General features: G+C 44.5%; 1 protein-coding gene across 1 annotated transcript in view; it reads left to right on the forward strand.

Moving 5' to 3' along the window:
* LOC123382218 overlaps positions 1-3,362 on the forward strand; it is a gene marked incomplete at its 3' end in the record, with an annotated part of 40,191 nt that extends 36,829 nt beyond the window's left edge. The window contains 3 exon segments of the mRNA XM_045045853.1: positions 926-1,577; positions 1,580-3,331; positions 3,334-3,362. Coding sequence (XP_044901788.1) covers positions 926-1,577; positions 1,580-3,331; positions 3,334-3,362 — 2,433 coding nt within the window.
* Between the last annotated feature and the right edge of the window lie 20,274 nt (positions 3,363-23,636).

The following is a 23,636-nucleotide window of genomic DNA, read 5'->3' on the forward strand; positions in this document are numbered from 1 at the left end:
GGAACGGCTTCTAGAGGGGTTTCGGATGTATACTCCATTTAACCCCGAGGCTCCAGAACATAAGGCTACCGTGGCCATGTCATTCATAGATCAGGCAGCGTCTGATATAAAAGGAAAGCTCCAACGGCTAGATGGGATTCAAACCTATGGGTTGCAGGAACTAGTTAGGGAGGCAGAAAAGATATATAACAAAAGGGAGACCCCAGAAGAAAAGGAGGCTAGGCTAGCAAAAGAGCAGGAAGCACAGGAGGAACGAAGAGATCGAAAGAGAGATAAACATCTAACAAAAATCCTGGCAGCTGTAGTGACAGAAAATAGAACAGGAAAGTCAGGGGAAACGAAGAGGCGGCCCAAAATAGAAAAAGACCAATGTGCCTATTGCAAAGAGCGCGGGCACTGAATCAAAGACTGCCCTAAGCGCCTTAGAGACTCAAAGAAATCTACCCCCATACTCACCTTGGGCGAAGAGAGAGAGTAGGGGCGTCAGGGCTCTGGAGCCCCCCCCGAGCCCCGGCTAACTTTATCTGTAGGGGGGCATCCCACCACCTTCCTGGTGGACACAGGAGCTCAGCACTCGGTCCTAACCAAGGCAAACGGGCCTCTGTCCTCTCGTACCTCTTGGGTTCAAGGAGCGACAGGAAGAAAAATTCACAAATGGACTAACTACCGTACGGTTGATTTAGGGCAAGGGACAGTGACACACTCTTTTCTGGTAGTACCCGAATGCCCATACCCCCTTTTAGGACGAGACCTCCTAACCAAGCTTGGAGTTCAGATCCATTTCTCCAAAGCGGGGGCCCAAGTGCTAAACCGGGATGGCCAGCCTATCCAAGTCTTAACTGTGTCCTTACAAGACGAACACAGACTTTTTGAAACCCCGGTCACCACTAACCTCCTCGAAGCCTGGCTGCAGGACTTTCCCCAGGCCTGGGCAGAAACGGGAGGGCTTGGTCGAGCCAAATGCCAGGCCCCAATCATAATTGACCTAAAGCCCACGGCAATGCCTGTATCTATCAGGCAGTATCCCATGAGCAAGGAGGCTCATATGGGCATTCAGCCACACATTACCAGATTTCTAGAGCTTGGGGTCCTGCGACCTTGCCGCTCACCTTGGAATACCCCTCTCTTACCAGTGAAAAAACCTGGTACTCGAGACTACAGGCCTGTCCAAGACTTAAGGGAGGTCAACAAAAGGACTATGGATATCCATCCTACGGTCCCCAATCCCTATAACTTGCTCAGCACCCTGAGCCCAGACCGTACCTGGTACACAGTACTGGACCTAAAAGATGCATTCTTTTGTTTACCCTTGGCCCCCCAGAGCCAAGAACTGTTTGCTTTCGAATGGAGGGACCCTAAAAGAGGAATCTCAGGCCAATTAACCTGGACCCGCTTACCCCAAGGGTTCAAAAACTCCCCCACTCTCTTTGATGAGGCTCTTCACAGGGACCTAACTGACTTCCGGACTCAACATCCAGAAGTAACACTACTCCAATATGTGGATGACCTTCTTCTGGCCGCCCCCACAAAAGAAGCCTGCATACTAGGTACCAGACATCTGCTCCGGGAATTAGGAGAAAAGGATACCGGGCATCCGCCAAGAAGGCCCAGATTTGCCAAACCAAGGTAACCTACCTGGGGTACATACTGAGTGAGGGGAAAAGATGGCTCACCCCTGGGCGAATAGAAACTGTGGCTCGCATTCCGCCGCCCCAGAACCCCAGAGAGGTACGTGAATTCCTGGGAACTGCTGGGTTCTGTCGCTTATGGATACCTGGGTTCGCTGAGCTAGCCGCCCCCCTCTATGCCCTCACGAAAGAGAGTGCACCCTTCACCTGGCAGGAAAAACATCAGTCAGCCTTTAAGGCCCTAAAAGAGGCCCTCCTCTCCGCCCCGGCTCTCGGGTTGCCAGACACCTCCAAGCCCTTTACCCTCTTCATAGACGAGAAACAAGGAATTGCCAAAGGAGTTCTAACCCAAAAATTAGGGCCCTGGAAGAGGCCAGTAGCATACCTGTCCAAAAAGTTGGACCCTGTGGCAGCGGGGTGGCCCCCATGTCTTCGTATCATGGCAGCCACTGCTATGCTGGTCAAGGACTCTGCCAAATTAACCCTTGGACAGCCACTAACTGTTATCACCCCGCATGCTTTAGAGGCCGTAGTGCGGCAGCCACCGGACCGATGGATAACCAACGCACGCCTAACTCACTACCAGGCCCTCCTACTGGACACAGACCGCATCCAATTTGGACCTCCGGTTACCTTGAACCCTGCCACGTTGCTACCGGCACCGGAAGACCAACAGAGCGCACACGATTGCCGGCAAGTACTGGCTGAGACCCATGGGACACGGGAAGACCTTAAAGATCAAGAGCTCCCAGATGCGGATCACTCTTGGTATACGGACGGGAGCAGTTACATCGACTCAGGTACCCGGAGGGCGGGAGCAGCGGTAGTAGATGGCCACCACATCATATGGGCACAATCACTACCTCCTGGCACGTCTGCACAAAAGGCTGAGCTGATAGCGCTCACCAAGGCCCTAGAGCTATCCGAAGGGAAAAAGGCTAACATATACACAGATAGCCGATATGCCTTTGCAACGGCTCATACACATGGGAGTATTTATGAAAGAAGGGGCCTACTAACCTCAGAAGGAAAAGAAATTAAAAACAAAGCTGAAATCATTGCATTATTAAAGGCCCTTTTTCTTCCTCGAAGAGTAGCCATAATTCATTGCCCCGGGCATCAGAAAGGACAAGGCCCAATTGCAACAGGAAATAGACAGGCAGACCAAGTAGCCAGGCAAGTCGCTGTGGCAGAAACGTTGACCTTGACCACAAAACTTGAAGAAACCGATCTTACGACCAACAAATATGCTTACACCCCAGATGACCAGGAAGAGGCAAAGGCCATAGGGGCTGTACTGAATCAGGACACTAAAGACTGGGAAAAAGAAGGAAAGATAGTCCTTCCCCGAAAGGAAGCCCTGGCAATGATCCAACAAATGCACGCCTGGACACATTTAAGTAATCAGAAGCTGAAGTCACTGATTGAAAAAACTGACTTCTTAATCCCTAAGGCAGGCACCCTCATAGAACAGGTGACCTCCGCCTGTAAGGTCTGTCAACAGGTAAACGCTGGGGCTACCCGAGTGCCAGAAGGAAAACGGACTCGTGGTAACCGCCCAGGAGTCTATTGGGAAATAGACTTTACTGAAGTAAAGCCTCACTATGCGGGGTATAAGTACTTATTAGTGTTTGTAGACACCTTTTCAGGATGGGTAGAAGCCTACCCCACCCGACAAGAAACGGCACACGTGGTAGCCAAGAAGATTTTAGAAGAAATCTTCCCCAGATTTGGACTTCCCAAGGTAATCGGGTCAGATAACGGGCCGGCCTTCGTTTCCCAGGTAAGTCAGGGGCTCGCCAGGACACTGGGGATTAATTGGAAATTACACTGTGCATATAGGCCCCAGAGCTCAGGACAGGTAGAAAGAATGAATAGAACAATAAAAGAGACCCTTACTAAATTGACCTTAGAGACTGGCTTAAAAGATTGGAGACGCCTCCTATCTCTGGCCTTGTTAAGAGCCAGAAATACACCCAACCGTTTCGGGCTCACCCCATATGAAATCCTTTATGGGGGACCCCCCCCTTTTTGTCAACCTTGCTCAATTCCTTCTCCCCCTCCGATCCTAAGACTGATTTACAAGCCCGACTAAAAGGGCTGCAAGCGGTGCAGGCCCAAATCTGGACACCCCTGGCCGAACTGTATCGGCCAGGACATCCACAAACTAGCCACCCATTTCAGGTAGGAGACTCCGTGTAAGTCCGGCGGCACCGCTCTCAAGGATTGGAGCCTCGTTGGAAGGGACCTTACATCGTCCTGCTGACCACGCCCACCGCCATAAAGGTTGACGGGATTGCCGCCTGGATTCACGCATCGCACGCCAAAGCAGCCCCAAAAACCCCTGGACCAGAAACTCCCAAAACCTGGAAGCTCCACCGTTCGGAGAACCCTCTTAAGATAAGACTCTCCCGTGTCTGACTGCTAATCCACCCTGTCCCTGCACGAACCCAAAATGAAACCCCCAGCAGGAATGGTCTTTCTGTGGGTCCTCACAAGCTTGGGGGCGGGAATTGGAGCTAAAATTGTCAAAGAGGGGAACCCACATCAGGTTTACACCTTGACTTGGCAAATCTACTCCCAGAGTGGGGAAGTTGTCTGGGAGGTCCAAGGTAACCATGCGCTTAACACTTGGTGGCCCCCACTTACCCCTGATTTTTGCCAGCTGGCAGCTGGACTAGACACTTGGGATATCCCCCTGGTTTACCACTTTAGTCTCCTCCCTCATGGGCCCCTTAATACTCCTACTATTAATACTGGTGTTCGGACCCTGCATCCTTAACCGCTTGGTACTGTTCATAAGAGAAAGACTCTCTGTCATCCAGGCCTTGGTTCTAACCCAACAGTACCACCAACTAAGACAATTTGATGCAGAAAGGCCAGATACAATCGAATGAAAGGTTTCATTCGACGCCAAAAGAAAATGGGGGAATGAAAGACCCCTGCTTAGCTTAATAACACACCCCCACCCTATCTTCAGTTCCGTAACGCCTCACTTGCAGGGCTTGCACTTCCACCAGTTGACAAACAGGATATCTGCAGTTAGACATCCGTACCCTGGGAGAGCTGTACCCCCCACCTTTCCCTACGCAAGACAGGAACAGGTTTTCACATAAATAACGATGACCGCTTTCATCTCGCTTCTGTAAACCTGCTTGCGCTCCCAAACCGGAGGTCCCCTGCCGCTTCGCACCCGGGCTCCAAGTTGCATCTGCCGAGAGAAACTCCATTTCCCAAGCTTTCCCAGGACGAAATTACCCCCAACCCTAACCACCACCGAGCAGAGAGCCTACCACCAGCCTGTATGCAAATGTAACTCAAAATGGTATAAAAGACCTGTAACCCCGTATATCGGGGCTCTCCCGCTTTCCAACACTGGGGAGCCCTGGTGCACCAGTAAAGACTCTCTGCCGACGTCGGAGTGCCGTGTGGTTCTTTGCGCCAACTCTCATTCCATAGGGCTTAGGAGCTTGGCTCCTAACAATTGGAATCTTGGGAATTCTGTTTCTCCATTTCTTTGGGTGAGTGTAACATTTATTTAGCCTACATTATTCTTGTTTAGCAAACATTTGGAAAAAGGAAAAGTGCATTTTCCTTGAAGACTTCCATTCCTAGGTTTGGTCATCTGGGAAAGATATTTCCTCCTTTTTCACCAGTTAAGCAGAAACAAGAATGCATTTCTGCAGGGAATAAAGAATTCTCCTGGAGGCCAAAACTCCAGAGGAAATCAGTCCAAATGTTCATTTGCATATCTGAGCTTTTTGCATTTTCTTCTTCTCTGTAGGCTGGAAACTGGAAAGAAGTACTGACTCAGTGTTCTTATCACTGCCTTTTATGAAACCCAAACCAAGCTGATTAGTGAATCAGTCACCCAAAAATGTTTTGTACCAGAAATACGTCTCTCAATTCTGGGAGCTAACCTTGAGCTAGGAAGAAAGGATGAAAAGAGAGAGAGAGATTAAATCTGCCTCTACCATTTGCTAGCTATTGTCCTGAGTAAATTTCTTCTCTAAATCTTATCTTCCTCATCTTTAAAATGGGCACACTTTGTTTTCTTGATGTGAAGATACATTTTTTATTTTGGCCAGGTTTTTTTGCAGCTGGCTTTTTGAAGCTGGCTACTTCTCTCCCAGTGTACCAAGCATTCCCTTAATTTGTTTTTCCTGCAAGAGTGCTTCTATGGAAAGAGGTAGCTGGGTCTACATTTGGCAGGATGAGAGCTGGGAGAAGGGAGGCTGAGCCAGTGGTTTCTTCTAGCTTCTTGCTCATTTTCTGGTGATGCCAGAGTCTGATGCTTGAGAGTCGCAGGGGATAGTCATATTATCTCCCAGTTTATGGGTCCTAGTGTGGATTGTGGATGTACCTCCAGACACCTGGGCATTTCCAGGGCTCCATGACATTCTCTATATTTGTGTTGGGGCATAAGACCCCAACTGTTCTCAGAAATACTTATGTGCTTTTAAACATGAAGAATCACCGTGTCTTTGAAACTTGTATTCTTAGATTCCAAGGCAGATTCCAATGTAGCTTCCTCCAGATCTATCCCTAATTCTCCCTGCCCCTCGCCAATTGCTCCTTCTTGCTGTGGGATGTGTGTAAAATTGCAATTTCTGAGGCTCTGGGCTCAGGTGCCATTCCAGGAACCCTGAGCAGCCTTCTCCACATTCCCCTACTCTTCCTGGTACACTAACAAGGATGAAGTGGGTGAAATGATATGATGTTGGCAATTTGTCTTAACAAATGTATGTGTATGGGACAGATGAAAAAAAAGAATGGAAAGTGCTGATAATTGTTGAAAATGAGGGCTTATCATGTTATTTTCTCTACTTTTGAGAGAGAATATTTCCCTAATAAAAAGGAAAGAAACAAAAGAAAGGAAGAAGGGAAGGAAGGGAGGAAGGAAGAATTGAAAGACTATCCTTAGATGTGTGCTCCCATCTGCATTAATAGCTCTTGCTCAGAGCTGGTGGGGCAGTGGGGAGGGGAAGAGGAGGCTGGAATGTCATTTACATTTAATACAGACTAATTGCAGCATGCACAAAAATAGAAAAAGTGATAGGCCAGGGTAGCATTTTACAGGAAGTGAATTAGTACTCCTGCTTTGTTGTCTCTGAGTGAGGTCGCATTTTCCCCTGGGGTGTCCCAAAACAAAGATGCCAAAGACAGCTGTGTTGGCAGGTGATCTTGTCCATGTTCACCTTCTGCCATTTTGGAACCAGAGCCTCTAAGCAGGGATGGTTGTGGTGAAAATGTCAATGCTAATGAGAGTGGCCCACCTATTGTGAACACCTGCTGTGTGCAAACCTCTGGCTATCTCTTCTATATAAGCAGTCCTGCAAGGTGTCACCACCACCAAGGCTTGCAGGGGAGGAGTCAGAGCCTCAGAGGGACTGAGAAGTCATCCTTGGCAGTATTTGCATCCAGCTCTTGGGGACCTACCCATTGTCCAGATGGCTTGAGTCTGAACTGGGACAAGAACCAGGTTTGACAGCAACTCTGGGCCTGTCTCTGGAGGGAAGAAGGCCTCAGCCTGAAGGAAGCGGGGCAGATTCTCCAGGAGCCATTGCTCTGTCCCTGACAAGGTGGCAAATTATCTTAAAAACTACCCTGAAGCTACATGGTTCTGGTGAAGGCCCCAAGTGGGACTCCCTCAGCTCACCAATGAGTCCCTGGGGAGACTAGCACCTTCCATGTATACCTGCCTGTGGGGCTGGTGTTCAGAAAGCCCTGACAGCTTGAGTTTGAACATGTGCCAAGAGTGCCTGGTGGTGTGTGCCATGTATGCCTACTTTGAGCAAGACTGATAAGCTCTGACATTATAGGGTATTATATCTGACCTAACATATATTAGGAGAATAGTTATAAAAATCTCTGCACCGTCAACAGCCCTAGCCAAATCCTGATCACCCGCCAACACGGACGGCTGTTATTATTCAGCTGTTACAAAGCACTTTATATTTGCAAAGTCCAGACAGGAAAGGTTATTGTGTTTTCTCTGTCTTATTAGGCTGTCAGTACTTGCCCTAAAACAGAGATCAGCCAGTAGGGGGTGGTATAGAAGGATGCCTGGGTGTGGGGCTGGGCCTGATGAAGTTCAAGTTCTAATTATCACACTTATGGGCCATGAAATCTTGGCTGGTCACCTTCCTTTTTCTGTCCATAAAAGGGAAATGACTCTAGACTCTCCCAAAAGTTTTGCTGTGAAGACCAAATGACCTAACTTTCAAGCAGTAACTTCCTGAAGTCTTTGTGCTATTTTCATGTTACATCTGTCAAATGCCCTTTATATAAATGGACTGATACACATGCATGTTCTCTCCTCTGGGTAGTTAGAGGGCCGTGGGAGAAACAAGACATAAATGTGTGATGGTTCCTATTAATCGCAAGAAATTTATATTTCAAGGTAGAATAAATTATCAACCCAAGAGTAATGGACTTCATGAGTCAAGGCTTAAATTACACAGAAGCAAGTGGTATAATTAGGGTGATGGTATAATTTATTATTCAAATGGAAACACTGCTAAGAGTGGAAGGGGGCACTCTTAGTCATCAATGCTAGGGCAATATGTGCATACTGGGACTGACCAGGCACCCTGAGACATAGTGACATGCTAAGGACAGCACATGTTGCTTCATCTATGGTATTGATGTGTACATGTTTAAACCATCACCAGGGTGTCTTCCAGGCCCAAACTCATATCTTTTCCTGTATAATCTAGGCCTTTGTTGACAGAAGTGTCCATGGAGAAGCCTAGATCAGGATTTCAGAACTTGTTTCCTGGGAACTGTTCCCAGAGTCACAAGCTTCTCCTCTTGCTTAGAATAAGATCAAATTCCTGATCATGGCCTGATTAAGGCCATACCTTAATCTGGTCTCTGCCTCCAATGCTACCTCTGTCCTCTCCCACCAGGCTCTGGCCATAGCATGCTCCCATCGTAAGCCATTGAACTTGCCCTTCTTCCACCTGAGATACTTTTCCCTGAGGTCTTCTCACAGTGTCTTGTCTTCATAATTCATATCTTAGCTAGAATGTTACTCATTGCAGAGGGTTCTTATGGACATCCAATCCCAACCAGCCTCCCCAACCTCTCTCTTACTTGTATCATTGTCTCCAAAACACTCAGCATAGACAATACACGCTTTAAAAAAACAAAAATAAAAACAAACAAAAAAATTTTCTTTGCTTGACAAGACTTCAAACAAGACAAAATCATGCCAGTGCTTGCTTTCTGTGATATCTCAATGCCTAAAGTGGGCCTAGCCCACCTGAAAGCCTTGATGAGTGGGTGGACCAGTGGCATATAGGGGAGTCTTTAATTAGAAGTACAAGGATGTCATCTGGAGAATCCATCATCACTCACATTAGCAAGCCAAGAGAATAGTGAACAGGAGATAAAGGGAGACTCTGATGCAGAATTGTGAGAAGTGTAAGGGGCTCTTGGAAAGAAAAAGCATAAGAATCAGGAGCATTGTCATGATCTGATCACTGGCTTTAGGCAAGACACTTTCCCTCTCCATCAGTTTCACAGTCTGTAGAATGGATAGGGTGGGGTTGGACTGGAACAGGGCTCTGTTAACCTTTCCTGCCAAGGGCCATATCATAAATGCTTTGGGCTTGTGAGCTGTATGAGCTCTGTCACAACTATTCAACTTAGGTGTTGCAATGCAAAGACAGCTGCAGACAGCCAGTAAGTGATTGGTTTGTCTGTGCTCCAGAGAAACTTACACAAATAGGCGGCCTGCCACATTATTCCCATGGGTCTTAATTTCCAAACCTTGCTCTAAAATAGCAATTCCAAAACTATTTTATTTCAAAAGAAATTCAAAGAAATTTGGGGAAATTGAGATATACAGATTTCTTTATTTCAGAGCTTCTCAGAATCTTTACTCTGCTGGTGAACACTTGTGACTTTCTAAGAAGGGATGTAGGTGGGGTCGGGGAGGGGACTGTTCTTTATCTCCTTTGACCACAGAAATCTTGGGGTAAGATGCTGTCAGACCCTGTCAGTGCCCCGCACACACTCCTCAGTAGTAACTATCCCTGTGTATGCTTGGTGTCCCACTGCAAGTGTTCAATGCTCTGCCTCAATGACCTTCTCTCCACCTACACAGAATCAGGCCACATGTGTTGGACAATCACTGCTCCTGGATGCTGCCCTCAGCCAATGATGAAAGGCAACTGGGTGATGAATATCCCAGCTTCTTGGGAATGGAGGTTGGGGGCAACTTCTAAGTCTGATCCTGGGACCAGCAACATCAGTGTCACCTGGGAGCCCAATGAATCAGGAACTCTGAGGGTTCAGCTCAAATTCTGTTCTAACAATCCATCTAGGTGATTCTGATGTGCTGCAGTTTGACGACCATGGCCCTATACTGTCTGTCAGAGGTCTTCAGTGGGTAGAGTCCCACTTGCTCATTAAAACACCCTTTTTTTGGCTTGTTTCCTTCCCTATCACACCTCACTTCCTTACTGGTCACTCTAATAAACCACTTTGCATACAAAGTGGGTCTGCTTCTGAGAACCCCCAATAAAATACACCTTCATAATGTCTCCTGGGAGAAGTACTCCTTAAATTCTGATATAGAAGCCCTGAAGGTCTCTCCTAGCCATAGGTATATAGTGATTATGGCTTTTGCATAGCCTGATCAATGTGCTTCATCAAACAACCAGTGTGCATTGGTTAAGTTCCTATTGTTTGCTTGGTATTATACTAGTTAGAAAAAAGTAGAGGAAGAACCTAAGCAGATCTATAATTTCCCCTACAACTGAAGTTTCAAAGGAAGCATCCATGGTTGAGCATGTAGCCATGTGCCACTAACAGTTTATTGGATTTGTCTGAGTATGCTGCTGAGTGTGTGGCAAATAATGGGTGAGCAAATCATTTTAAAATGTTTTATTATTATTTAGGTATGATGAGGTCAACAGATCAGGAGATTATTGCCATTGAAAAGATGGTTTGTTATAGTTCCCAAGAGGTGGTGGTACACCACACCACACAGGGCCTCCCAGGTAGGCACCAGAGTGGATCAGGAAGTAGAGTGAGTGAAGGGAAAACACAGGCAGGAGCCTTTATTTTGGTTTCCACAGGAAAGGCAAGGCAGGATAAGCAGATTTAGGATTGGTAGATTTGAATAATTTCAGGAAGCTCTGGGGCATAGAGGCTGTTTCTAGTTGTCTGGTGCCTGACTCTGGTGATGATAGTGGCCCAGAGTGGGACAGCCTGATAAAGGAGGAAGTAGGGGCATAGGGTATCTGGATTGGTTAGTTTGCATATGAAAGCCGCCCTAATTTACTATCTCTAAGAATTGGCTAGGCTTGGAAGGGACAGTCTCTCCAAGGTCCACAAGACCCCAGATATCAAAGCATTAGAAATGCAGAAAATGAAAAGGCATGATTAATACATAAAGCTATAATTTCCAGAGAAAGGTGTGCTGGGCCCTGGCAGGCAGGATTCATACAGATTAAAGCTAATAAAACATATAGGTGGGAACTTCTCTTGGGCTTGAAGTACAGAAGATAAGTAGTATTGTTTATTTTTTAAAGTAATATCATTTAAAAGTTAGAAATACCTTTATTTTTCTTTCTAAAATGTAATCTATACCTATTAGAGAGAAACCAGGGAATTTAGAGCATGAAAAGGAAATTGTAAAACAACATCATGATTTTACCATTCAGTAATAATCCACAGGGAAACTGCATTATAGTCCACTGTATGGATTTACAGTTCTTTCAGTCACAAGAAACAGAAAACCCAACCTAAACTGGCCTAAAAAACCAAACTAATGTGTATAATAAATCCAGAAGTTGAGCTGGCTTTAGGTGTAGTTTGATTCAGAGATTCAAAATTCCCTGAGATTCTCTCATTGGGTCAATTTGTCTTCATATCAGCTGCTCTTTTTATGCCTGCAGGATGATTTTGATGGTCTCAAATCCCATGGTGCAAAAGTCAGTGAAAAAAGGGACTATGTCCCACCATTTCTATAGAAAAGTCCTGGATTTCCTCTTACCAGACAAGGTTGGGTCACATGCTCATCTGTGAATTAAGAAGTGATAGCCATTAGGGATCCCTGTAATTGAGGGTGTTTTTTTAAATCACATGGAAACCAGGGATGCCTGGGTGGTCCCAAGTTGGGCTCCATACTGAGCATGGAGCCTGCCTGGGATCCTCTCTCTCTCTCTCTCTCTCTCTCTCTCTCTCTCTCTCTTGCTCTCTGTCCCTCTCCCCCATTCACACTGTCTTTATCTCTCTAAAATCAATCAATCACATGGAAACCATTGTACCCAGAATTATCTTTGAATTCCAGTCCTATTTTCTGAACAGGGGAAATGGATACTGGGAAGCCAACAACAAATGTGTGTTGCACATTATGATACCAGTGTCTTTTTAGTTAGTTATTTTCTTATTGTGAATCAACTTACAGATAAATCTTCACACCCATGGTTTTTTAGGAACTACTCTATTTTTCCCCCTTTTGATTCAAGTAATGGAGTTATAAGAAAGTCTCTTGATGCTCACCAAGGACAGAGGAAAACTTAAATGTCAGGTACAAATTCCATGACCAAGGATAAATCTTCCCACTGACAAACATATGCTCTGGAGAGGCCCTGGCTGCAGGGTGTCAGGGAGGAGTGTGGCTTGCTGGGCACTGACGGACTAAGAAAAGCCCACCTGTCAACTTTCTTCTCCAGCATACTCCCTCTGGCCTCCTAGTCAGCATGCACATGGCTCTTCTGTGCCATGGAAGGGACCAGCTGCTGCTGTCACCCAGTCCTGTGCCTGCAATAAGACTGGGCTGGAAGGAGAGATTACATGCTTCCTCCTTAAACCATATGGGCAGCTAAGTGGCACAGTCAGAAGGCAGGCTGATTTGTCACAATGATGGCTTTGCTTTCTAACAGATGAGGGACCCTCATATAGGTGACAGTCCACAAGGTGTCAGAGTTTCTGGTGCTGTTGATGCTGCCTGGGCCCTGCCAGCTTCCAATTCCCCTGGGCTCTGGCACATGTGCCGTGTACCCTATAATGCTACCAAGGAAACTCTTATGTGTTGTAAGTCCGTGTTAGCCTCAGTTTTAATTTGGGAGTTTGGCCACAGAAACAAAGGCTGCTGGTTTAGTAACTTTTGACCTTGGATCTTGAGGGCACATAGAAGTAGAACTCCAATCTCACTCTGCAGTCTGCAGTGTCTTGTCCCAAATAGGAATAAAATATTGGAGAAAGAAAGGAAACCCCCAGAGATACTGTGGAGCTCAATTCAGTATGTGGGGCATTGGTCAACATGGCTTGAAAATCCCTTAGACAGATGCCTTGTTGGATACCTTCTCAGTTCATCCAGACAATTGGATTTTCTTCTTTGACTGAACTGTTTGCTATTCCTTCTTTGGGGCAATAAATGAAATAATTGGCTTTTGTTTCAGGGCCACATATAAGGTTGTCACACAAGACAATGGAGGGGCAGCAGATTCACTCTCTTACCTTAAGCCTTCCCAAGTGGAATGGCAAGCATAGCTGTCCATGTTTATGTTACATTTCACCCCTGCTCCTTTTCTTTATTTTTTCCCCCTGCTCCTTTATTTTCTTAATTTTTTGACAGTTGATACACTTTTTTAAAATATTGAGATAATTTTAAAGTTACCAAAGAGTTGAAAAAGGAGTGTATAGAGTTTCTCTAGATCCTTCACCCAGCTTCTCTTTGGGGTAACTCTTTACATGGCCATAGACTATCAAAACCAAGATGGTAACCTAGGTGCAGTACTTACTGGTAACCAAAGTACATGATTTATTCAGATTTCCCCAGTTTTTCTTCTGACAATCTTTCTGTTCCAATAATACAGGCTCTCACACTTTATTTTGACATCCTTTTCCCTCAGTGTCCTTCAATCTGTGGCAGTTATTCATTCTTTCCTTGTCTTTCTTGGCTTTGAAAGTTTTGAAGTAGACAAGTTATTTTGTAGAAAGTCCCCCCAATTTGGGTGTGTCTGATGATTTCTACTTAGTAGATTTAGGTTATGGTTTATTGAAGAGGATCCCATGGAAATGGCGTGCCCTTCTCAGTGCATTGCACTGTGGGTTCGTGATGATGATGTCTATTACTGCTTATTTCTTCATCACATCACTAAGATGGTATCTACCAGGATTCTGTGCTGTAATTTTTTTTCTTTGAAATTACTAAGTGTTTGAGGGTAGATATTTGGAGACTGTGTAAATATCTTGTTTCTGCTTAAATTTTCATCCGTTCATTTTAATATCCATCAGCAGATCTTGGCTATGGCAATTATTACTCTGGTGCACTATTGATGATTTTCTATTTCCTTCACTCCTTCTATATTTATTAATTGGAATTCTTCTGTAAGGAAGAGCGCTGCTTCTCCCTCATTTATTGATTTACTCATTTGTTTATCAGTATGGTCTCATGGATATTTATATTGTTCTTTGGGTTATAATTTAATACTTTAGTTATTTATTTTGCTCAAGTTGTTCTAATGTTGGCCATTGGGAGCTCTTTCAATTTGGCTTGTGTCCTTTGAAATGCACACACACACACACACACACACTTATTTTTGTTGTTATTTTTTGTTTGTTTGCTTTCAACATTCATTGCTGTCTGGTCCTACATGATACATTAGGCCTTTCTTGTATTTTCTCTGCCTCATCCCTGACTCAACCAGTTCTCCAAGGCCATTGCCTTATTTTTATTTCATTCATCATGTATGGCCTCTGTATTCCTTCTTCTCAGAAGCATGTTGGAGGGTGTTTGGGGAATGGGAGATGCTGGGAGAACACACACCCTTTGTCTTTGACACCATATGAGAGAGGTCTTGGGTAGGCCTGTAGCATGACCACCAAGGGTTTGTAGCTGAGCATTAGGGGACTGCTATTTCCAAAGTCCAAAGTTCTGAGATGAGACCTCAGAGAGACTATCATGTATCTGCAGCTCAGGATCTATTTCTCCACTTGGAAGATCCATCCAGGGGGACCTGCCAGGTTAACTCCCAGATAAGGGTGAGGCAGATGGCCCTGTTCCTGAGCTAACTCCTCCCCCTGCCTGTGACCACCCATGAAGGAGACAGGGCAGTAAAATTCCAGTCTTGCCATGAGTGGGGTAGGATTACATGTGACAAGGATAGGTTACTGTTGGTTGGCAGGTCTTCCTGTCTTAGAGTTTTGACTCCTTCCAGAAAGCAGAGCCTAGGACAAGGGATTTTGTGCAGGAAGTTGGTTTTTGGAAGTGATTTCAGGGAACAGAAGTGGGGCACTGAGAAGAGTAGATAAAGGAAGGAAAGTCAATATATAGTGCCTTCCTGAGTTGATTACCACTAATTGGGCTCAGTCCTGCTGGGACCCTTTGAGCAGCCATGTAGAATTCAGCTCATAATTTCATGCCCAAAAGGCAGAAGAAAGGCATATTTGTCCACTAGCCCCATCCCTCATTGGTCAAGGGCTATCTCAAGGTGTTAGCTCCCTCACACTTCCAGATTGTATGTGCAGCAGAATGGCCAAATAGGTTCCTGCAAAAGCCCTGTGCAATGGTGACAGAGAAGCTCTCAAGCTGAGAGAAAAATGCCCAGTACAACTGAGTCTGGGAGCTGTCAGGTCATACTTTTGTATAGTGGTCAAAACAAAAAGTGTCCCACAAGCATAGGTGGTGTGTCACAGATGTGTCAGGGAAAACCTGCAAGAAGCAGGAGGTGGCAAAAGTCCAAACAGATTCCAGATTACAATACCAACTGCATGCCTGGTGAAAGGTGATAAAACGCTGGGCTGGAGAATGTCATTAGGGTGACTGGATGAGGAACCCAAGGCAGTAGGGTAAGTAAAGAAATGGGCAACTGTATCACAGGTTTGGCTTATTGATCACCATCATTTGCTTTAAGCCATTATATATACATATAATGTATATACATATATACATATATATATACATATATATATAAGCATCCCTTCTTAATCTAATTCTCACCAATTGACATAACGCTCCATGGACAATGTTCTTCCAGCCCCATATCAATGGGTACCACTTTTCAATATGAATTAGAGCCAAGACTAATTTCTCTAGGGTTTTGCAAAATTTACATCCAATTTCCCTAATTGGATCAGACTATTTCAGCCATTCTTTATCATTGAGTCATTGCCAAGCCCTCCCTCCACCCAACTCCCTTGGAAAAGTGATCCTGGGTTTCCAAGACCAGTAGAAAAATGCAACTGTGCAATTAAAGATTTTGAGAAAGAACTTTTCAGGCATAGTTTCCCAAGGACCCTTGAAAGGTGTTGAGTTCTAAGCCCTGGCAGGTCAGGGGCTTTGATAGTTGAACCCCACTAACAGAAGCCCACAACCAAAGAGACAGGGTGGAATCTAAGTTTGTGCTCCTTGAGTGACCTCAGCTTATGCACAGCGCAGGGCCCTTGCACTTGCTATCTCTCTCCTGTAATGCTCTCTGACGAGGTCTCCCAGGGGGCTTCCTCTCCTTTCTTTAATTGCCTCTTCAGGGCAGCGTTCCCTTACCAACCAGCTTAAAGTACCTCCACCATTTTCACCTAAGTCCTTCTCAGTCACTCCCCCTGTTTTGTTTTGTTTCTTCCTCCAAGGATCTTATCACTCTGTGATGTTGTCTTGTTGACTTATTTGTTTACTTATTTATTGTTGTCTTCCTCAAATCTAAGGGAAACTCCTAGAAGGCAAGGGTCTTTGCCTATTTTGCTCCCAGCTATGCAGAGAATGAAGTCTAACACTTGGCTCAGTAACTGCTACGTGACTGACCATCCCTTGCATCACATGGGATCTTGTTAGAAGAGCAGAACCTTGGGTCCACATTAGATCTATTGAACCAGAATCTGCATTTGGCAAATACTGAGTGATTTGTAGGCATATTAAAGTTTAGGAAGTGCTGTCTTGTGTGTCCTTCAAGTTAGCCAACAGCAGGGAGCCCTGCTGTAATAACCCTGGGGCACATGTTCTATGGTTCTCTGGAGTACTGCACTCTGTCAGACTCCCATCAACTAGTCCCTAATTCATCCTGCAAGACCTAGGGAAGTTCTCCACACTATTCTAGCACCATATGAGATTGTGTGGAGCACACATACGGCTAAGCAAGGCCCTTGGCCCCAGGGTGGAGCCCCTGCACCGCACCTCCAAGGGGCATACACTCACATGGTCCTGAGGGCATTTTCTTCTCTATTTCAGAAGGAAAGGGCTACTTCATCTCAGATATAATCCTATGAAGGAGAATTAAAATAAAAACAGAGACAGTTTTCTTGGTGAGTTTTTAAGCTAGCCTGCTGGGGGAAAATTAGTAGGCTGGGGGATGCTCCCAGGGCTCTTAGGAAGTACAGGCACAATACTGATAACCAAGGAGTTCTTCAAATGCATGGTGTATGGATGTCCAGAGAAAGTCAGGAACCACCCACTTACTGGGCTGCTGCTTCCTGTCCAGCCCTGCAGTGAGCTCTTGGGTAGGAAGATTCAATGTATTTTTTAACTCACTTTGATGTTTAACTACTTCCCTTTCCACATTTTTATACCCTCACCTGACTGACACCTACATTTTCTCTTAAGGGTCATTTGCTCAAGAATGCACAGGCCTCCTTAAACTCTGTGTTGGAATGATTATTTTGTCTATCTTACTTGGTCTTGTCCCCAATTGAAGCTCTGCAAAAACAAATGTGACAGGTACGTAAGAGACCACAATTTGAGTGCCCATGATACTTCCTGGGTCTGAAATGTCTCTTTCATTTGTCCTCATGGAAATCTTACTTATTCTTGAAGGCTGTGAAAAAGCCACCCCCTTTGGGGAGCTGCCTTCCGCTCCTTTTGCCTCTCCTTAATGATCCCACCACTCTGGTCTGCACCTTGTTTTATGATGTTTATCTGGAGATGTGTCTTCTCCACAAGTTTCTGAGTTTCTTGAGTGCTTCTTATCTTTGTATGCTGAGAGCTGCCCATTTACAGAAAGTACTCCAAGACAGTTTGTGTCATTATCACATTTAATCCCTTCAATGACCTTGTAATGTAGATATTTTTAACTTCCATTTCACAGAAGAGGAAACTGAGGTTCAGAGAGTTGACAAATTATCCACAAAGGGAAGACCTAGTGGTTTGCACCTAGGTCTGTGGGTGCCCTGGTGGCAAGCAGGTTTACATAAGTGCCAGTCACATGTCCACTCTGGCTCCTAAATGCCTCTAAACTCCAGGTGGCTTCTTCCAGCCTTGGACTTGCAGAATGCCATTTGCTCCAGCAAAATGAGCTTGGATTTCCAATTCACAGCACACTCTGCAAAAGAGTGGCCCTTGTGCTCAGCATGATTCAGCCTTTCAGCCAGTCAGCTATCTCAGACCCCTTCAAAAGAAGAATGAAATGGGGTTTGCTGCTCGTAGCACCTCATATGTGCCCAACCTTTCAAAGGAAACACTCTACCCTTCCTCTTCAGTGTGAGAAGCATGAAAAGTGAGTACCTGATAGCCAAACCAGCCCTGCCCAGCACTCTCCACAGACTTCAGAGCACAGGGCTCTGATGCTCTGATGCTGAGATCCACTGGATCCGAATGTCTGAGCATTGCCTGAACTTCTTTGGAAAATATCTAGCTGTGCACTTGGACTCCTGCCTCACTCCTTTTGACTGAAATATGGGAGGTTACATTAAGAGTCAGATTGGGGGAATGTTTGTCACCATGGCCTCTCAGGCTTTGGGCAAGATCATTCCCTGATAGGCTGGTGGTGCAGATTGTGTGGTCTGTGGAACACTTGATCCTAATCCCATTATTCCTGCTTTGTCCTCCTCTGCTCAAAAGGCATAACTTAACCTGGAAAGAGTGACACACACTCATACCTTAGTGTGCTTACATGGTCAGACCTTACCTTTTCCATGGAAAAAAAAAATGCAGATACCCTGAAGGAGCTGGACTTCAAAGGGGCAGAGGCAGGAGCCAAAGGGAAGCCCCATCAAAGTTCTCCCTGTGGAGTTCTCTTCCTGGCTCTTCACTGTGGATGCCATTTCTGGGGGTGGGGGGTGGGGGGTAGGGGCTTTTGAATGCATACTCACCTGTGCTAAGGGCTTGTTCCTGCCCAGATTCTGATCTACTTTGGTGTCCTCCCAGGGGTTTTCAATGTGGGAGCCAACTGGCCTGGTAGCAGCGGGCTTGGGCCTACAGCAACTGCTGTGTAACCTTGGGCAAGCCACTTCTTCCCTCTGGGCTCTGTTTTCTACTCTGACCACAGTGAGACGGGTTAAGGAACATGACAGAGACCAGAGGATCTCTGTGGACCTCCCTAGTGCTAAGGACCAGGTCCTAGAGATATAGGAAATGATCCTAGTCTTCCATAAACTTCCTGCAGGGAGGCAGAAGGACATAAGAGATAAGCTGCCTTCCTATCTGCCTATTCTCCAATGACTGCTGTGGCAATTGTCTCTAGAAAGAGGACTTGATGCGAATTCATGAATCCTATCATCTGTTCTATACATACTACCGAAGGAGGCTTGTTTTTCTGTCAAACAGAGTTTCATCAAAACAGCAAGCTCAGTTCTGTACTTTCCAAAGTCCTAGCTGGCTAGCTTGGTGTTTTGGGGATAATGACATTTAGGTATGTGGCAGAGTATCTTTCAAATGGTGAGTTTCTGTGGCAGTGCATGGTCAGGATCTAGAAACCAAAAACTTCAACCATTCATTCACAAATACCTGAGGCCTGTAGGGCTGCCCAACTGCATACTGTATGCTGTTACGTCATGACTTTCCTGGCCATGCCCTGTCAGATCAGCTCTTCCTGTCCCCAGCAGATGCTTCATCTCCATTTTCCTTCACACCTTTGGGCTTGTTGGTTCAGACCCTGGCTCTGTCTTGTGCAGCTATGTGACTCTTTTTCTTCTTCATAGCTGTATGTGCATAGCCTCATCTGCAAAGTGAGGTGGGAGATACCATGTCACCACAAGACTCCAGCCCCCACCCTAAACCCATCCTTCCTTCTCCTTCTCCAGCTGCCTCTCCTCCTCTCCCCTAGGCTTCCTGTCCCCAGCTCTTCCTCTCCTGTCCCTTCTTCTTCCATTTTTCTCCTTCCTCCGTTTTCCCCTCATCCTCCCCACCCTGCTCCTGAAGGTACCTCCCTGACACAAAAGGCCTCTGTGTTTCCAGGTCTAGGCTCATGCGGTTTTAACCTTTTAGCAAAGGTCAGAGTCATTTGTTGCCTCTCTGTTCACAGTGGATAAGGCATCATTTGTGTAAATGCCAGTTGTGCAGGACAAAGGTCAACCCTCACTGGGAATGGGTGCAGGGTTGCATTTGCTGCTTTCTGCTACTGCTTGTTTTGTGGATTGTTCTTTATTACAGGCTAGAGTAAATTTACTCATTAGTCTTTAACTCTTTCATTCACAGATCTATTCACACATTCATCTGTCAAGTATGCATAATGTATTTCCTGTCCTAGTTCAGTGATTTGAAAATACAATCTAGTCTTTAAGAGCTGTGATCCATAGTGAGAATGTGGACAGCTTCCCAAGCTCCCCTTCCTCTTGGTCAGTCTCTTGGTCAGACATCATGCCCAGACCCCATCCCTAGAGCTCTTTCTACCCACCCACCCACCCGCCTCCTTCTGGTCAGAGCCAGACAGTCACCAGAGCAGGCCATTTCCTGTGGTACCCTGGGCATTAGGCTGCAATTTAGATGGCTACTTGCTTAAAACACATTTCTGGAAGGAATCCTTTTCTTTCTCACTTCATAGCATGTAATTAAAAACAAAAAAGTCAATGCAAGTTTCTTTTAATAAAATTTGAAAAATTCAAAAGTGTTAATAATAATGTAAAAAGTAATAAGTTATTCTACTGCACAGATGTAACCAGTGTTACCATTTTAGTGCATTTATTTACTTTTAAATACCTTGCTGGGCAGAGAAATTCACAAAATTGAGATTACCAAAATATATAATTTTGCATCTGGTTTTTGGTTTTCCACTTTATCTGTATGGCAGTGAAATTTTCTTCTCCTCAACCTTTTTCTGAAACATTATTTTAATAGCTTTGTGATGATTTCTGTATTTAAAAATGTGCTATTTTGGGACATTAATGTAGGTTTCATTTTTTAGTACTGTTGATTTCATTCAACAGTGTTGAATTTTCTACCTATTAATTTCAGGCACTGGAGCCCAGCAGTGAGGACAATGTGGTTGGAGATGATCCCACACTGAGGGAGCTGAGACAGACAATAAAGAATAAGATAAGCAATTTTAGGTTGTGGTCAGTGTTATGATGAAAACTAAAATAGGGTAGGGACTAGAGGGTGATGGAAATAGGAGGAGAAGGGAGAAGAACTTTGGACCTAGGAGCTAAGAATGTTCATCTTGCTAAATCTGGAGGAGGATTATTCTAGGCAAGTGCAAATGCCTGGAGGTGGGAATAGATTTGGGCCATTGAAAGGATATGATGATAGGACAGTGTGGTTGGAGAGGGTGAGTGAGAGAGAACATGGTATGGGATGAGCTTGGTAAAGTGAGTGGAGACTGCATAATACAGTTCTTTTGGGACAATGAAATGAATTCAGATTTCATTCTAAGTGTTGAGGAAGCTTAGGAGTCGAGATCTGGTGTGTTTTTAAGTAACTCACTGTGGCTGCAGACAGAGTGGTATGGTTGGGGAGCACTGGCTTGGGTAGGTGCAGAAAGCCCAGGTGGGAGCTTGGAGAAGTTCTTCCATGAAGATTGGGGGGGGGGCTGTATTCATGACTTACCTGGAAGGGGAGTGCACAGAAGAGGACTCAGTGATTACCTGTAGCCCTTTGATCTAAACAGTTGGGTAAATTGCAATACCACTTACTGAAAAGGTAAGACATTGGAGAGACAGGTTGGGGAAGGGGACCAGAAGTTTGATTCTCAGAACCTGTTAAGTTGGAGATGTTTATTAAATATTCAAGTAGAGAAGATTGGTAGGTAGTCAGATAAATAGGCCTGGAGCTCAGAGGAGAATCAGGGACTGGATACATACAGTTGGAAGTCATCAGGGTATAGATGGTTTTTAAAACTGTGAGACAGTAATAGATCCCTTAGGATAAAGAAACAAAAAGTAGTGCTAGGGATCCTCGGTTCCCCCGCATTTAGAATCAGGTAGAGGAGGAGGAATCAGAAGGATGGGAATACCCAGGAGTTAGGAAGAAAACCCAAAGCTATGCTAGAGAAGAACAGACATTCTCTATTTATTTTTATTATTTATTTAGAATAGACTCTTGCTAAAAGTTGTCAGGTCATTCTCCAAAAATGACGCCTCAGTTTATATTTCTATTATCAGTACATGGCTTTGTCCACAGCAGAGAACCATTATATCTTTGCCAATTTAAAAGGCAAAAAATAAGACATCCTGATTTTAACTTGCAATTCTTGGCACTTAAAAAAATCCTATACTTGATGCTTATTTGTGTTTCTTGTATGGATTATCTCATAATGCACCTTTTCTATTATAGTTATATATATTTTTAATAATTAGAAATTTTTATATAAAAAAACATCATTTGCTGTATTGTTAAATGTTTATTTGGTTTTGAGGGAGAGAAAGAGAGCAAGCAGAGGAGGAGCAGAGAGAGAGAGGGAGACAAAATCCGAAACAGGCTCCAGGCTTTGAGCTGTTTGCATAGAGCCTGATGTGGGGCTTGAACTCACAAATGGAGAGATCATGACCTGAGCTAAAGGATGCTTACCCAACTGAGCCACCCAGGCACCACCCCCCCATGTTTCCCTACTAATTTTACTATGGTGTTTTCTGATATGTTTCACTTTTTTTTGTTTCAAGTTTTCATTTAAATTCTAGTTAGTTAACATACAGTATAATATTGGATTCAGGAGTATAATTTAGTGATTCATCACTCATATATAACACCCAGTGCAGATCACAAGTGCCCTCTTTAATATGCATCACCCACTTAGCCCATTGCCTACTGTCCTCTCTCCATCAACCCTCAGTTTGTTCTCTATACTTAACAGTCTCTCATAGTTTGCCTTCTTCTCTTTTTCTTTCCTTCCCTTTGCTCATCTGTTTTGCTTCTTAAATTCCACATATGAATGAAATTACATGATATTTTCCTGCCTAACTTATTTTACTTAGCATAATACATTCTAGCTCCATCCACATCGTTGCCAAAGGCAAGATTTCATTCTTTTCTATTGTGGTGTGTGTGTGTGTGTGTGTGTGTGTGTGTGTGTGTATGCCACATCCTCTTTATCCATTCATCAGTAGATGGGCATCTGGGCTCTTCCCATAATTTGGCTGTTGTTGATAATGCTGCTATAAATATTGGGGTGCATGTTCAACTTTGAATTAGTATTTTTGTATCCTTTGGGTAAATACCTAGTAGTGCAATTGCTGGATTATAGGATAGTTCTATGTTTAACTTTTTGAGGAACCTCCATATTGTTTTCCAGAGTGGCTTCAACCAGTTCGCATTCTCACCAATAGCATAAGAGTGTTCCCATTTCTCTACATCCTTGCCAACATCTGTTGTTTCCTGTGTTGTTAATTTGAGCCACTCTGACAGGTGTGAAGTGATATCTCATCATAGTTTTGATTTGTACTTCCCTGATGATGAGTGATGTTAAGAATTTTTTCATGTGTCTGTTAACCATCTGGATATCTTCTTTGAAAAAAAATGTCTATTTATGTCTTTCTTAACTGCATTATTTTTGGGGGGGAGTGTTGAGTTTGACAAGTTTTTTATAGGTTTTGGATAGTAACCCTTTATCAGATGTGTCTTTTGCAAATATCTTCTCCCATTCTACAGGTTGTCTTTTAGTATCATTGATTGTTTCCTTCACTGTGCAGAAGATTTTTATCTTGATGAAGTCCCAATAGTTCATATTTGCTTTTGCTTCCCTTGCCTCTGGTGATGTGTCTAGTAAGAAGTTGCTATGGCTTATGTCAAAGACTGTGTTTTACTCAAGGATTTTGATGGTTTCTTGTCTAACATTTACATCTTTCATCCATTTTGAATTTATTCTTCTGTATGATGTAAGAAAGTGGTCCAGTTTCATTCCTCTGCAT

This window comes from Felis catus, chromosome E2 (genome assembly GCF_018350175.1).
Source record: "Felis catus isolate Fca126 chromosome E2, F.catus_Fca126_mat1.0, whole genome shotgun sequence".
In the NCBI taxonomy this organism is placed as follows: Eukaryota; Metazoa; Chordata; class Mammalia; order Carnivora; family Felidae; genus Felis; species Felis catus.